This window comes from Podarcis vaucheri (genome assembly GCF_965113315.1).
Source record: "Podarcis vaucheri genome assembly, chromosome: 14".
Taxonomy (NCBI): domain Eukaryota; kingdom Metazoa; phylum Chordata; class Lepidosauria; order Squamata; family Lacertidae; genus Podarcis; species Podarcis vaucheri.
In genome coordinates, this window is record NC_138752.1 from 54,301,502 (window position 1) to 54,318,092 (window position 16,591).

Here is a 16,591-nt window from a genome sequence, read left to right on the forward strand (position 1 = left end):
TGTACTGAGTTGAATAGGATCCAAAAGGCAGCAGTCTGATTGGTCCTAGAACAATAGGATCCAGAATGCAGCAGTCTGATTGGTCCTAGAACAATAGGATCCAGAATGCAGCAGTCTGATTGGTCCTAGAACAATAGGATCCAGAATGCAGTAGTCTGATTGGTCCACAGGAGCCACCCAATCCAACTCCAGGTGGAAGTGAATCTGCAACCTGATTGGCCTACAGGAGAATCCCAGAATTAGCCAATCATGTGGGGCCCATTGTGTAAATAATGTATATAAAGCAGACATTCTGGGGGAACTTCCATTCTTCCTCACCACTATGAGCTGAATAAAGAGCATGAAATCCACCCTCGACTCTGAGTATATTTCACTTTCCATTTGGCACACCTCCCTAGCCCCCTGTTGAAATCCTGCAATTTTCCACACCGCAAATGTCCTGGGGGTCTTTTCAACCTGATGTGCTGCACCATAGCACCAGAGTTCCCCTCCAGGCACACGAAACCCATAACATTGGAGATGCATCAGAGAATTAGCAAGATAAACCCACCGCTAAAGCGTGTTCTTGTTGCCTCTGGGGCTCCCCCCCTGCAAACCCCACCCCTTTGGGGGGGTCCATCAGGCTACAGCAGCAGGCAGAGGGTGCTACGGTCCGTCCTGGAAAAAGCTGCAAGTCAGTTCAGAGGCTTATGAGCAAATGCGGAGGAACCTTAATAGCCTGAAATTCCTCCGGGGATATCAAGTCACTTCAGGTCATCACACGTGCAGAGTGGCCCATAAAAGCCTTTTTGTTCTGTAGCCCTGGCTGGATTGGCTCCCTGTTTGAGACTGTTTTTGTCACTGGGGGGGGGGGGACAAGAAATTCCCCTGCAATATATCTGCATCCCAACAACTATAGAAAAGGAGAGAAAAGAATTGGCTGATTCGTGCCTACTCAAAAGCAGGCCCCGTTGGCACAAGATTCCCCCCCCCAAAAAAAATATTTTTATTAGTTTTCACAATATTATAAACAAACAAACAAACAAACAAACACACAAACAAACAAACACACAAGACAAGCAAACATAAATCATAGCCTTATTGAAAATTACAGTTACTAACTTTGTTAAGTGACTTCCTCACTTCCCTTTGGTTGAATTTCATTGCATGTCCTTTTAACAGTTTTCCAAATCCCAATTTTTATAAAATTTAACTTAAGCATTAACATCCTTAGATCTTCACCTTATGGAATTAAACATATTAATTCATCACTTAACATAAATAAAATCCTAAGCCCATTAAGTATCTGCAAGCTACAATCTGATTACTCCATCCCAGTCTCTAAGCAGTGAGTCCAGGGGTTCCAGGAGCTTACTGAGGGTTTGGTTTCCACAGAATGAGGGACAGCGGAGACTGTGGTGTCTTTATGATCTATGGTTTTATTTACACCTAGATGCAACCTGAGCCCAAGATGGAGGGGCTCAGAGGATTATCACCCCAAAACGTATTACCGTATTTTTTGCTCTATAAGACTCACTTTTCCCCTCCTAAAAAGTAAGGGGGAATGTGTGTGCGTCTTATGGAGCGAATGCAGGCTGCGCAGCTATCCCAGAAGCCAGAACAGCAAGAGGGATTGCTGCTTTCACTGCGCAGCGATCCCTCTTGCTGTTCTGGCTTCTGAGATTCAGAATATTTATTTTCTTGTTTTCCTCCTCCAAAAACTAGGTGCGTCTTGTGGTCTGGTGCGTCTTATAGAGCGAAAAATACGGTACTTCTCCCATAGTCCCAGCCTTGGCATCAAGCATGAACCAAACATGGCTTTCACTTCTGCTTAATAATAATAATAATTTATTACTTATATCCTGCCCATCTGGCCGGGCCTCCACAGCCACTCTGGGAGGCTTCCAACAGGATATTAAAAACACAATAAAACATCAAACATTAAAAACTTTCCTAATCAGGGCTGCCTTCAGATGCTTATCTGCCTGCAGCCTGTTTCCAGCTCAGCTCTCGCACAACTGCCCTGGCTGCTGTCTCTCTCTAGCATAACAGCCCACTGAGGGCCACCCATTTGCCCTCCGGCACAGAGCAACTCATTTTGTGATATTAATGGTGGTACTTAACTAAGATCATGGCCACTGGTCCCATCACCTCCTAGGAAATAGAAACCAACTAAGTTAGTTCTTGGTATGAGCACACGAAAGCTCATACCAAGAACTAACTTAGTTGGTCTTTAAGGTGCTACTGGAAGGAATTTTTTTATTTTGACTATGGCAGACCAACACGGCTACCTATCTGTAACTAGGAAATAGAAGGGGAAGAAATGGAGACAGTGAGAGATTTTACTTTCTTGGGCTCCATGATCACTACAGATGGTGACAGCAATCACAATATTAAAAGACGCCTGCTTCTTGGGAGAAAAGCGATGACAAACCTAGACAGCATCTTAAAAAGCAGAGACATCACCTTGCCGACAAAGGTCCATATAGTTCAAGCTATGGTTTTCCCAGTAGTGAAGTATGGAAGTGAGAGCTGGACCATAAAGAAGCCTGATTGCTGAAGAGTTGATGCTTTTGAATTCTGGTGCTGGAGGAGACTCTGGAGAGTCCCATGGACTGCAAGAAGATCAAACCTCTCCATTCTGAAGGAAAACAGCCCTGAGTGCTCACTGGAAGGACAGATCGTGAAGCTGAGGCTCCAAGACTTTGGCCACCTCATGAGAAGAGAAGACTCCCTGGAAAAGACCCTGATGTTGGGGAAGATGGAGGGCACAAGGAGAAGGGGGCGACAGAGGACGAGATGGTTGGGCAATGTTCTCGAAGCTACCAGCATGAGTTTGACTAAACTGCAGGAGGCAGTGGAAGACAGGGGTGCCTGGCGTTCTCTGGTCCAGGGGGTCACGAAGAGGCGGACATGACTAAACAACTAAACAGCAGCAACAACTTAGATGGTTGCTACAGCTGTTCCTGCACAATGAACCCCAGTTCCACGGGATTTGAACCCTCGCTGGACCCAGGACCCCAGGAATTAGAAGGGACTCAGACAGGAATCGTGAGGACCAACATCCCCCCCCAAACCATCATCATCATCAGCTCTCTTGACCACCTGGAGACCCACACCTTCCCCTGCCTACCTGGAGTTCTGGCTACCCTATGAGTCTGAAACAACCTCACTGCAGAGAAGGGTCCCAGGTGCATCCCTTCCTCAAGCCCTTCCCAACTTTTGCTTTTTCTGGAATGGCTGGGTCTGGTGGGAGGAGAGACCGTTCGCCGCAGGCGAGGAAGAGGACGAAGAGGAGGAGGCTGGCTGCAGAACTGACAAACGGTCTCCTTTCACCAGAGACGACAAAAGCCCATCCAGGTGGAACCTGAGATAAAAAAAAAAGTGGGGTTGCCGGGAGGGGAGAGACAACGGAGGGGAGGAAGGCTTCCTTTCAACCAGCAGCTGGAGTTTGGACAAGGCCACCTCTATAGATCACACCAAGTGGCCTTGGCTAGATTTTGTGATATGCAGAGGCAGCGAGAGAGGAGAGGAGATGGAGGCAGCAGCTGCCTCAGGAGCAGGGAGGTTTTACAGCTCCACTTTGTTTTTCTGTTTTTAAATAGTTTTATTAAAGATTTACATATCATCCTTAATCCCCCCCATTTTCCTCCCCACCCACCCTCCCGCACAAAAATAAATAGCAAAATATAAAGCAAAACCAAAAGTGCCAAATACAGTGCTGCCTTGGTTCTCGAACTTAATCTGTTCCAGAAGTCCGTTTAACTTCCAAAATGTTCGAAAACCAAGGTGCAACTTCTGACTGGTGCAGGCGCCCCGGAAACAATAGCCGGCAGCCGCATCATCCGGCTTCCGAAAAACATTTGAAAACCGGAACACTTACTTCAGGATTTTGGGTGTTTGGGAACCAAGGCACCACTGTATTATTCTCTGGAAATTTGGAGTACTTTCTGTGTGAGGAAAAGCTGAAACGTGTCATAAAAGGGTCACACTGGAGAGTCACCCAAACCACCCTCTTGCTCAACACAAGACCTACAACACTGTTATACTGGAAGGAGCATTGTTATGGGTGCCACATAATCTCTGTTCCACATTTGTAAAAATTCAATTTTTTCATGTGGCGGCATCTACACTCTGGAACTCCCTGCCTATTGACATCAGGCAGGTGCTTTCAATGTACTCTGAGAAAAACATTTTTGTTTAGGGAAGCCTACTCAGATATGTAGAATGTGGATGTGTGTTCTAATCTGTTTTTAGTTTTAAAAAATGTTTTAAATAGTTGTTTTTCACTGATCATTTTATTGTTCTCATATACAACGGTACCTCGGGTTGCAGACGCTTCAGGTTACAGACTCCGCTAACCCAGAAATAGTACCTCAGGTTAAGAACTTTGCTTCAGGATGAGAACAGAAATTGTGCGGCTGCAGCAGGAGGCCCCATTAGCTAAAGTGGTGCTTCAGGTTAAGAACAGTTTCAGGTTAAGAACAGACCTCCAGAATGAACTAAGTTCTTAACCTGAGGTACCACTGTATTTGTAAACAGCTTAAAAAAACAAACCAATCAGGCAGTGTATAGATTTTATGAAATAAATGATAAATAAATGCAACATAGGCTTTTGCAGCTATGAGCCAACAACACAAGGCATATTTGTTAGCCGGTACAAATTATTGGAGACGGGACTCTGGTGGTGCTGTGGGTTAAACCACAGAGCCTAGGGCTTGCTGATCAGAAGGTTGGCGGTTCGAATCCCCGCAACGGGGTGAGTTCTCGTTGCTCAGTCCCTGCTCCTGCCAACCTAGCAACTAGGAAGCACATCAAAGTGCAAGTACCGTATTTTTTGCTCTATAAGACTCACTTTTCCCTCCTAAAAAGTAAGGGGAAATGTGTGTGCGTCTTATGGAGCGAATGCAGGCTGCGCAGGTATCACAGAAGCCAGAACAGCAAGAGGGATTGCTGCTTTCACTGCGCAGTGACCCCTCTTGCTGTTCTGGCTTCTGAGATTCAGAATATTTTTTTTCTTGTTTTCCTCCTCCAAAAACTAGGTGCGTCTTGTGGTCTGGTGCGTCTTATAGAGCGAAAAATACGGTAGCTAAATAGGTACCGCTCCGGCGGGAAGGTAAATGGCGTTTCCGTGCACTGCTCTGGTTTGCCAGAAGCGGTTTAGTCCTGCGGGCCACATGACCCGGAAGCTGTACGCCGGCTCCCTTGGCCAATAAAATGAGTGCCGCAACCCCAGAGTCAGTCATGACTTGACCTAACGGTCAGAGGTCCCTTTACCTTTTTACAAATTATTGGTGAGTTTCTCCATCTATTAGTACCCTAATTGGGGCAATTTTAGAGATGGCTTATTTAAGACCTCTTTTTGCCTGGCTAGTGTTGGAATCTAAATATAATAAAAAGAAAATACATCTACCACCTTCAGGTTTAGCTACTGGAGAGGCATGGTATAGATTGGCTTGAAGGCTACAATTTGGTCCATGTGCCCGTGCTAAATTATCCTTATTGGGTAATCCAGATCTGACAACAGAGAGGCAGTCTTTCTTGTGTACGAAATTGGTGGAATGTGGGATATATGGATTAGAGAGCATGGCAGCTTTGATAGGCAACACAAATGGCTATTTCCCCCCTGGCCAGTGAAGTTTGTGTGTGGATTTGGTGTTTTTTGTGTTTTTAGAAAATTGCAATCCACTCTGGAATTGCTTTGAAATTAAGGGTGGGCATGGAATGTTTTAAGAATAAGTAAACAAGGGAGATAAACGGAGGGAACTAGAGCAAATATTTGGGTGTGCCCATCGCCTGTCTCAGTGCAAACATGCATCTGTCTGTTTTTATACCACCTCCATTGTTGTGGTTCCCTCTAAAAGATCCCAAGAATTTTCATCTGATGAGACTGCTGGGAATTATCTGTCAGCTGCCGATAGAGTTATCTACTGTATCTTTCCCTGTCCTGTTGATGGGCAAGGACAAGGGACAGCTATCAAAATCCCTCGTAGTAGCTGAGTAAGATTGTCTTCCATAAACACGGTTTTAACGAGTCCATAAGTGACTGTGGAGGCCAATTCTGGATCCACACGTCCTTCCACAGTGGGGACATAGGTTTCCAGGTGATAGTTGATCATGGTGTGGATTTGCCCAGAGGAATGCCTTCCTCTTAGCATGTTTCTCCCTTGTGTCCTGAGTTTGAGTATCTTCAAAGCCCACAACACCTTTGGTCAAGGCTGTTCTCCAACTGGAGCCCTCGCTGGCCAATGTTTCCCAGTTATCAGTGATTATACTACATTTTTAAAGATTTGCCTTGAGAGAATCTTTCAACCTCTTTTGTTGACCACCAGCATTACGCTTTCCATTTTGAAGTTCGGAACAGAGTAGTTGCTTTGGAAGACGATCATCAGGCATCCGCACAACATGCCCAGTCCAACAAAGTTGATGTTGAAGAATCATTGCTTCAACACGGGTGATCTTTGATTCTTCCAGTACACTGGCATTAGTTCACCTGTCTTCCCAAGTGATGTGTAAACGTTTTTGGAGACACCGTTGGGAATCTTTCGTGGAGTTGGAGATGGCGTTTACAAGTGGTCCACGTTTCACAAGCATACACTAAGGTTGCAATCTAATGCACACTTACCTAGGAATAACTAGTTCCTGAATTCAATGCAGTCGACTTCTGAGCAGGCAGGCGTAAGGTCTCACTGCATGCGCATACCAAATATATACACTATTAGGGATTTGTTAAGAAATTCACATTTAGTTAATTTGGGGAATTAGTTTGTGTTGGTCTAGGACCTGGTAGAAACCAGGACTCAAATCTCCACTCAGCCAGGAAGCTCACATTGGCCGGTTGCAGTCTCTCAGCCTAATCTACCTCACAGGGTGGTTGTGAGGATTAAATGGGAAGTAGAATGCTGTACGTCACCTTGAGCTCCTTGGAGGAAAAAAGGGAAATCATAGAATCATAGAATCATAGAGTTGGAAGAGACCACAAGGGCCATCGAGTCCAACCCCCTGCCAAGCAGGAAACACCATCAGAGCACTCCTGACATATGGTTGTCAAGCCTCTGCTTAAAGACCTCCAAAGTAGGAGTCTCCACCACACTCCTTGGCAGCAAATTCCACTGTCGAACAGCCCTTACTGTCAGGAAGTTCTTCCTAATGTTTAGGTGGAATCTTCTTTCTTGTAGTTTGGATCCATTGCTCCGTGTCCGCTTCTCCGGAGCAGCAGAAAACAACCTTTCTCCCTCCTCTATGTGACATCCTTTTATATATTTGAACATGGCTATTATATCACCCCTTAACCTCCTCTTCTCCAGGCTAAACATGCCCAGCTCCCTTAGCCGTTCCTCATAAGGCATCGTTTCCAGGCCTTTGACCATTTTGGTTGCCCTCCTCTGGACACGTTCCAGTTTGTCAGTGTCCTTCTTGAATTGTGGTGCCCAGAACTGGACACAGTACTCCAGGTGTGGTCTGACCAGAGCAGAATACAGTGGCACTATTACTTCCCTTGATCTAGATGCTATGCTCCTATTGATGCAGCCCAGAATTGCATTGGCTTTTTTAGCTGCTGCGTCACACTGTTGGCTCATGTCAAGTTTGTGGTCAACCAAGACTCCTAGATCCTTTTCACATGTACTGCTCTCAAGCCAGGTGTCACCCATCTTGTATTTGTGCCTCTCATTTTTTTTGCCCAAGTGCAATACTTTACATTTCTCCCTGTTAAAGTTCATCTTGTTTGTTTTTGCCCAGTTCTCTAATCTGTCAAGGTCGTTTTGAAGTGTGATCCTGTCCTCTGGGGTGTTAGCCACCCCTCCCAGTTTGGTGTCATCTGCAAATTTGATCAGGATGCCCTTGAGTCCATCATCCAAGTCGTTGATAAAGATGTTGAATAAGACCGGGCCCAAGACAGAACCCTGTGGCACCCCACTAGTCACTCTTCTCCAGGATGAAGAGGAACCATTGATGAGCACCCTTTGGGTTCGGTCAGTCAGCCAGTTACAAATCCACTGAGTGGTAGCATAGTCAAGACCGCATTTTACCAGCTTCTTTACAAGAATATCATGGGGCACCTTGTCAAATGCCTGGCTGAAATCAAGGTAGGCTACATCCACTGCGTTCCCTTCATCTACCAGGCTGAAGGGAACACAATTAAAATTAGTGTGGCAGCAGCACCAGCACTTGGGAACTCCTTGCCTGTTGATATCAAGCAGACGCCTTCACTTTTTTCTTTTCAGCGCTTGCCGAAGACAAGGCAGCCCTGCTTAGGGAAGTTTTTAACGTGTGATGTTTTATTGTGTTTTTAATATTCTGTTGGGAGCTGCCCAGAGTGGCTGGGGAAACCTGACCAGATGGGCGGGGTATAAGTAATAAATTAATAATAATAATAATAATAATAATAATAATAATAATAATAATAATAATAATAATATATTATTATTACCCAGATGCTTTGAAAGTTTGTATGAGTTTCAGCATATTCTATTGTGGGTTTAACTTTCTGTATGTTTTACAATGTGACTGTAATTTTTTTAGTGATCGTTTTATTGCTTTAGCTTTTGGTAAACCACTTTGAGGTTTTTTTTGGAATAACTCCACAGGGTCATCCAGCCCACCCTTGCAATGCAGGAATTCCAGGTTAGAAGCGGCCCACTTTTTTCAGCTCAAGGGCAACGTCAGGGCTGTCTTAAGCATATGCGGTGCCGGGGTGAAATGATCCGCCAGGTGTCCCCCCCCCCCCGGTTGCCCAGTCCCAGGCGCGCAGGAGGGCGGGGCTGGCTAGCTGCCTCAGTTTCTTGCTGGCTCGGTCGCCCCCGAACTGGTGGCAAAGAGTCCATCGCGGCACTCTGATCAACAGGCGAGCTCTTCCCCGGACTCAACTCTCAGGCCCCAGACTCTCAGCCTGGCACCCGAGAGCCCTGCGCCCGGGCGCCCCTCACCCCTCTGGGTAAGACGGCCCTGGGCAACGTTGAAGGTTGTCCAGTCCTCAGAAGATGGTGCACCGGAGGTGGGAGTGGACATTCAGCCATGTACTTTTACACCCAGATACTCTTGCGACCCGCGTCCGGATCCTATGACACCCCCCCATTGTTATCAGTGGGAGAACTGCCATGATTCAGACCAGTCACACTCCAGTCGCTAATCAAGGACACTGCTGGACCCAACCACTGAGGGAAACCCTTGTCTGATTCATCATGTTCCTTCGGATAAAGGAAACAAACTTTCGGGAGGGTCTCCTGGCGCCTTCATTGCATAGGCACAAGGCAGAAACATTTCTCTCCAGCCAGGAGTTGGGCTGATTAACAGTCTACGGCTTTTTAAATATGTTTGTGGGAGGAGGAGCTAGTTTGTTTTTGTACTTGTTCTTGTCTTTATTATGTATTTTGTGTTCTCGTTTGTATTTTTCTGCTGTGAACCAACCTGGGAGCTTCAGATGAAGGGCGATATACAAATTTGATAAATACTACAACAGTGGTACCTCGGGTTACATACGCTTCAGGTTACAGACTCCGCTAACCCAGAAATAGTGCTTCAGATTAAGAACTTTGCTTCAGGGTGAGAACAGTGCTCCAGTGGCGCAGCGGCAGCGGGAGGCCCCATTAGCTAAAGTGGTGCTTCAGGTTAAGAACGGTCCTCCGGGACAAATTAAGTACTTAACCCGAGGTACCACTGTACTACTAATAATAAACAATAATATACAAATTTGATAAATACTACTACTACTACTAATAAAAAGCATGGATTTCATTTCAGTGATAATTCTACTCCTCAAAACATATCCTGACCTCATTCAGCCCTCCCAATGCTACTTTGATATAGATTGACATATGTATTTCCATTTTACCTTTGACACGTCCAGAATGGGACGTAGCAAACTCGCAGCGCACATGTTCAATCAGGCCCCCTTCTGCCAATTAATGCATGCAGCCAATTAGCACGCCAGAAGGGTAGGCTGAGCATTGTTCAGCTGTCAATCTCCTCTGCACATATATTAATTTGTACATGAGAAGCAAATTGAACCTTTCCCATTCACTCCAGCAGCAGCTCCCAGGCATTTTGACAAAAGAGGGGGCTGAATATGCCACGATTCCTTACTCCCCCCCCCAAAAAAATAATATAGATCCCAAATCAAAATTATTTACCTCTTTTTATTTCATAAAATGTATACACTACTTGACTGTAAAGGAAAAAAAACCCATCACAGCAGTTTACATGAAAAGATAAAACAATAAAATTAGCAAGAAGAAAATTAGGAAGAATTTAAGACATTTGAAAGGTTAAAGTAACAGAAGACTAAAGGTAAAGGTAAAGGGACCCCTGACCATTAGGTCCAGTCGTGGCCGACTCTGGGGTTGCGGCGCTCATCTCGTTTTACTGGCCGAGGGAGCCGGCATACAGCTTCCGGGTCATGTGGCCAGCAGGAACCAGAGCAGCGCATGGAAGCGCCGTTTACCTTCCTGCTGGAGCGGTACCTATTTATCTACTTGCACTTTGACGTGCTTTCGAACTGCTAGGTGGGCAGGAGCAGGGACCGAGCAACGGGAGCTCACCCTGTTGCAGGGATTTGAACCGCCGACCTTCTGATCGGCAAGCCCTAGGCTCTGTGGTTTAGCCCACAGCGCCACCCGCATCCCTTTTAACAGAAGACTAAGAACAGATTAAAACCTGCATCGACTTTCTTTTTTCAGCATGTGCTAAAAAGGAGACAGTGACGGCGTCAACAGTCAGGGAGTTTCAAAGTGTGCTGCTACACTAAAGTATTGATTTCTCACAAATGCTGGAAGCAAAGGATGCTTAAGATTCCTGAATTGCAGGGGGGTGGAGACCCCTTTCCAAGTCCACAACTTTATGTTTGTATATTACATGGCCAATGACTCTTTTGCTCTCCTCATAGATGCTTGACCACTTGCAGGCCTTGGAGGGTGTCTAAGGAGCCGCTTAGTCTTCCTACTCACGAGGAGAACTAGAGGAGAACTAGCCTTCTACTGACAAAAAAAAAATGCAGTCAAATTTCAAATGTCTGTTCTCCAAATCCATTGGATTTATTCCATCCACTCCTGGCAGCCATCCTAGTCCAATTAAGATTTTATTTGCAAAAGAGGGGTTGAGAGGGAGGATAAACAAAACTAAAACAAAGGATGTCCTGTGAACGCGGCCATGTGGAGTCAGAGAGAGGCCCAGAGTGAGCTTGGAGAATCAAAACTCTCTCGTTCCTGCATCTCGCCAGAGTTGCCAACTGCTCCTGTGCCTTTAACAGCACCTTAGTCTGCAAGAAGCACACCAGCTGATGCTTGTTATGGTGTTGAAAACTCAAGCAGCTGTGTGTGGGGTGATGCGTTTGTTTTAAGTGCTCTGGCAGAACACAACATTCACGACTGCAGATAAGAAAGCTGTATGTGCTTCAAAGCAACACATTTCTGGCTCTCCCTCACAAAGAGCCAGGAATGAAGGCCAGGAGTCTGGTTTGGGCATCCATGCCTGGGGTCTCTTTCCAACATCTGGAGCCAGGACTGTGTCAGCTTCGGGACAGTCCAGGTTCACAAAGGTGCAGGCAAACTGAGATGGGCCCAGGGGAGGGCCACAAAGGTGCGCAGGGGTCCTGAAAATGAGTCTTAGGAGAAGGGATGATGCTTAAAGGCCCCGTATACTTTCTTGGGCATCTTCAGGAATGGCTGAGTCTGAAACTCTGGAGAGCTGCGTCAGTGTGGGCGACACTGAGCTGGATGGCACAATGCTTGCACTTCTGTAAGGCAGCTTCTGTTTTCCTAAATGGATATGTTTAGTCTAAAGAAGAAAAGGGGGGGTGATAGCCCTCTCCAAACACCTGGAGGAGTTACCTAGAAGGGGCTATTGGTGGCTACTGAACATGGTGACTATGCTCCCTAATAATAATAATAATAATATTTATACTCCACCCATCTGGCTAGGTTTCCCCAGCTACTCTGGCCAGCTCCCAACAGAATATTAAAAACACAATAAAACATCAAACATCATTAAACATTAAAAACTTCCCTAAACAGGTGCCTTCAGGTATCTTCTAAAAGTCAGATATTGGGAAAGATGGGGGGCACAAGGAGAAGGGGACGGCAGAGGACGAGATGGTTGGACAGTGTTCTCGAAGCTACCAGCATGAGTTTGACCAAACTGTGGGAGGCAGTGGAAGACTGGAGTGCCTGGCGTGCTCTGGTCCAGGGGATCACAAAGAGGCGGACATGACTAAACAACTAAACAACAACAACAGTTGTTTATTTCCTTGACATCTGAGGGGAAGGCGTTCCACAGGGCGGGGGCCACCACTGAGAAGGCCCTCTGCCTGGCTCCCTGTAACTTGGCTTCTTGCAGGGAGGGAACCACCAGAAGGCCCTCAGAGCTGGACCTCAGTGTCCGGGCAGAACGATGGGGGTGGAGACGCTCCTTCAGGTCTACTGGGCCGAGGCCGTTTAGGGCTTTAAAGGTCAGCACCAACACTCTGAATTGTGCTTGGAAACGTACTGGGAGCCAAAGTAGGTCATTCAGGATCAGTGTTATATGGTTTCGGCATATTGGAGGCAGCAATGTTCCTGCATCCCAGTTGCTGGAAACTGCAGGAGTGGGAAGAGTTGCTCACGTGCTCAATTCTGCGGCCGCTTTGAGAACAGGACACTGGACTAGATGGGTCACTGGCTGCTCTTATCTTATTTACTTACTTGATCACTGCTGCCCCAGAGGACAGGATGAGAGCTGATAGGCTGAGGTTCAAGGAGGAGCGGACCCAGGATGATGACTAACAGTCAGGGATCATAGAATCGTACTGCTAGAAGGAACCCTGAAGGTTCTCTAGTCCAACCCCCTGCAATGCAGGGTTTCTTTTGCCCAATGTGGGGCTGGAACCCACGGCATTTGGATTAAGCGACTCCTCCTCAAATGACTGAGCTCATGGGAGTTGGAGTCCTGCCACCCCCAGAGGGCCCTGACAGGCTTCCCAGCCCCCACAAATTCCAGTCAGTTCCATTGAAAACAAGGAGACTCGGGAGCTCAGGAAGAGACCTCACACCACTGGTCGGTTAAGTCCACTCAAAGGCGACTATGGGGGAGACAGTGTTTGTCCACAGACAGCTTTCTGGGTCATATAGCCAGCATCAGAGGTGTAGGAAAGTCAGGTGGTACCCGGTGCAGAAAATTTCTTGTCACCCCCCCCCCATTGATTTCCACCCCTCTTGCAAAAATAGTTTTACATTATTTCATATTTTCTTACAAAGGAATGTGGATTCTGGGCCCCTGATAACAAGGAGGCGACTGCAGACAGATACTTGAATCTACAGGATGGATTGTGTTTTGGCTTGTGTTATTTTATTTATATTTATTTTTTTATTTATTTAATAAAATTTATTTTTAAAAACGTGCAAAGTGAACTTTTTTTTTGGAAAATGCCTGCTCCACTGAGTTGAAATTTCAGCCTTCACAACATAGGAAAATGGCCAATTAAACAGCTATTTTTGTGGAGGAGGGTGAAGATATTAATTGATATGCATGAAATTTCATATATAGCTATATAATCCCTAGTGTAGTAATATAAGACCTCTGGAGCAGGCATTTTCAAAAAAAATGTTTTTTATGAACTGCCCTAGTAGGGCAGTAATCGTTCCTTGATAATTTGTCACCCCCCTCCATGATGGCACCTGGGGCACCTGGCACCACCCCTTTCCTACACCCCTGGCCAGCATGACTAAACCGCTTCTGGCGCAATGGAACACCGTGATGGAAGCCAGAGCGCAGGGAAATGCCATTTACAGTGGTGCCCCGCAAGATGAATGCCTCGCAAGACGAAAAACTCGCTAGACGAAAGGGTTTTCTGTTTTTGCGTTGCTTCGCTAGACGAATTTCCCTATGGGCTTGCTTCACAAGACGAAAACGTCTTGCGCTTTTTTTTAAAAGCCGCTTGAAGAGGCGCAGTTGCAACGGACCGTGCTTCGCAAGACGAAAAACATCGCAAGATGAAAAGACTCGCGGAACGAATTCTTTTCGTCTTGCGAGGCACCACTGTACCTTCCTGCCACAGTGGCATCCATTTATCTACTTGCACTGGTGTCCTTTCGAACTGGTAGGTGGCAGGAGCTGGGACAGAGCAACGGGAGCTCACCCCGTCGCGGGGATTTGAAGCGCCAACCTTCTGATCGGCAAAGTATGATATGAGTAGTATGTAGCATGAGCTACACCAAGTGGGGGCCCCCCCTCTGGCCCTCCAGATGTTGTCGGACTACAACTCCCAGTATCCTTGACCACTAGCCCACGCTTGCTGGTTCAATGGGAGTTGTAGTGCAGCAACATCTGGAGAACCAAAGGGTCTCCATCCTTGGTCTCCATCTCCTGGGGTTGGAAGCTGGGTGGAGGATGATGGGAGTTGGGTAGCCATGGGACCCTCTCCACGGATTTAGGGAGGTGCTGGAGAAGAACCAGAGGCCCCCTCCCCTTCTGCCTGCAAACGGTGGGCTCTGCCTCTGACTCATCTGCGTAGGATTGCACCGCGCAACTGCAGTCATTTTTAATACATATACTGTAACCAAGACTGCAGCAAGCCAGCGCGCGCTTCGATAGCCTAAGCCTAAGAAACGCTGTGGCTGTGCTCTCCCCCGGGGAAAGCAGACGCGCGCTTCATCCTGATGCGCTTCGAAATGGTCTCGCCCTAGACATCTCCCTCCCTAAAAAGCCCCATTGTTTCCCACGCGGCTTACTCCCAGGTAACAGCGTGCCTCGCCAGCGGCACGCTCCTACTCAGAAGCAAGCCTCGGTGCCTCCAAGCGGGACTTACTCCCGGGAAAGCTGCTCCCACCATCGCCCTTTGCGCAGCATCGGGTCTACAAGCAGACGCAGCTCCCCTCGGCGCGCCCCGCGCCCCAAAGGAGAGGCGCCCAGATGCGCTTGGGGATGGGCGCGCAAGGAAGGAGAGAGGAGGAGGGTGCGCGCGTGTGCGGCTGCTTTCCTCTTTGCTGGGGGGTGGGGGTGGGTCAGCCTTTTGCATTGTGGGTGGAAAAGGGCCCGGCAGCTCCGGATGAGGCCCCCTCCGTGCGCGGACTCCACCCCCTCTCGTCTGAGGCGCCTCGGAGGCGGGGTCGCCTTTTCTCTCCGTCTCTTATTAAAGAGGGGACCTGACATCACCCGCGCGCTAGAGAGAGGCGGCGGCGGCGAGGGTGGCAGGAGCAGCAGCAGCTGGGCTTTGTGAATCGGCCTTTGTGAATCGGGCAGGGGGAAGGCGAGGCCAGGCAAGGAGAAGGGGGGGCAGCAGCAGCAGCTGGTCGGCCAGCCAGCCAGACAAAGGCAAGCCGAGGAAGGGGCCCCGTCAGCCAGCCAGCCTCCCGTCCGCCCGCCCGCCCGACGCCCTTTCCCCCTCTCGCCCGGCTTTTGCGCGCCCCGCCATGACGGCCAACGGCACTTCGGAGTCGCTCCAGATCCAATTCGGCCTCATCAACTGCGGCAACAAGTACCTGACGGCCGAGGCGTTCGGCTTCAAGCTCAACGCGTCGGCGCCCAGCCTGAAGAAGAAGCAGATCTGGACGCTGGAGCAGGCGGCCGAGGACTCGACGGCCGTGTACCTGCGCAGCCACCTGGGCCGCTACCTGGCGGCCGACAAGGACGGGCACGTCAGCTGCGACAGCGAGGCGCCCGCCTCGGCCGACTGCCGCTTCGTCATCCTGGCGCACGACGACGGGCGCTGGTCGCTGCAGTCGGAGCCGCACCGTCGCTTCTTCGGCGGCACCGAGGACCGCCTCTCGTGCTTCGCGCAGAGCATCTCGGCGGCCGAGAAGTGGAGCGTGCACCTGGCGCTGCACCCGCAGGTGAACATCTTCAGCGTCACGCGCAAGCGCTACGCGCACCTGGCGGCCGCCCGCGACGAGATCGCCGTGGACCGCGACGTGCCGTGGGGCCTGGACGCGCTGGTCACGCTGGTCTTCCAGGAGCAGCGCTACAGCCTGCAGACGGCCGACCACCGCTTCCTGCGCCGCGACGGGCAGCTGGTGGCGCGGCCCGAGCCCGACGCCGGCTTCACGCTGGAGTTCCGCGCCGGCAAGGTGGCCTTCCGCGACGCCGACGGCAAGTACCTGGCGCCCTCGGGCCCCAGCGGCACCCTCAAGGCCGGCAAGAGCGCCAAGGTGGGCAAGGACGAGCTCTTCGTGCTCGAGCAGAGCAGCCCCCAGGTCGTGCTGCGCGCCGCCAACGACAGGAACGTCTCCATCCGGCAAGGTGAGGCAGCCCAGGAGGCCGTTCACACGTGCGGCGGGCGCGCGCCTTCCCTTGGCCAGCCGGGTTGGCTACCCTCCTCCTCTGTTTCCCCGCGCATATGCTGATTCACAGGTGCATTACTTCGCACGTGTAGGTGGCTTGCCCCGGGATGCGCTTTCCCACGCGGGAAGGGAAGAGCAGACCACGTTGTCCTGGGCGGCTTGGGGTCCCCTCCTTTGTTTCCCCCGCGTAGATGCTGATTCACACGTGCCGGGAGGGGGCAGGCTCCAAGTTCGTTCTTTCGTTCGCGGCTGCAAGTGGGAAACGTGTTCCCTTAGGCGTCATTGTCTCCCTTTCCCCACTCTGTTTATGCTGATTCACACGTGCGTAACTCCACGCGTGCATAACTTTGCGCTCTCCCGATGTC

The 16,591-nt window shown here is 49.1% G+C and overlaps 1 protein-coding gene across 2 annotated transcripts in view; it reads left to right on the plus strand.

The window, feature by feature from the left end:
• Nucleotides 1-14,953: 14,953 nt before the first annotated feature.
• The window catches only part of FSCN1 (fascin actin-bundling protein 1), a 41,088-nt gene continuing 39,450 nt past the window's right edge, over nt 14,954-16,591 (plus strand). The window contains exon 1 of one of the 2 annotated variants that reach the window (XM_082199795.1): nt 14,954-16,185. In XM_082199795.1, coding sequence (XP_082055921.1) covers nt 15,360-16,185 — 826 coding nt within the window. In that variant the 5' untranslated portion in view covers nt 14,954-15,359. The remainder of the gene's footprint in view (nt 16,186-16,591) is intronic. The other variant, XM_082199796.1, reaches the window with a different exon arrangement.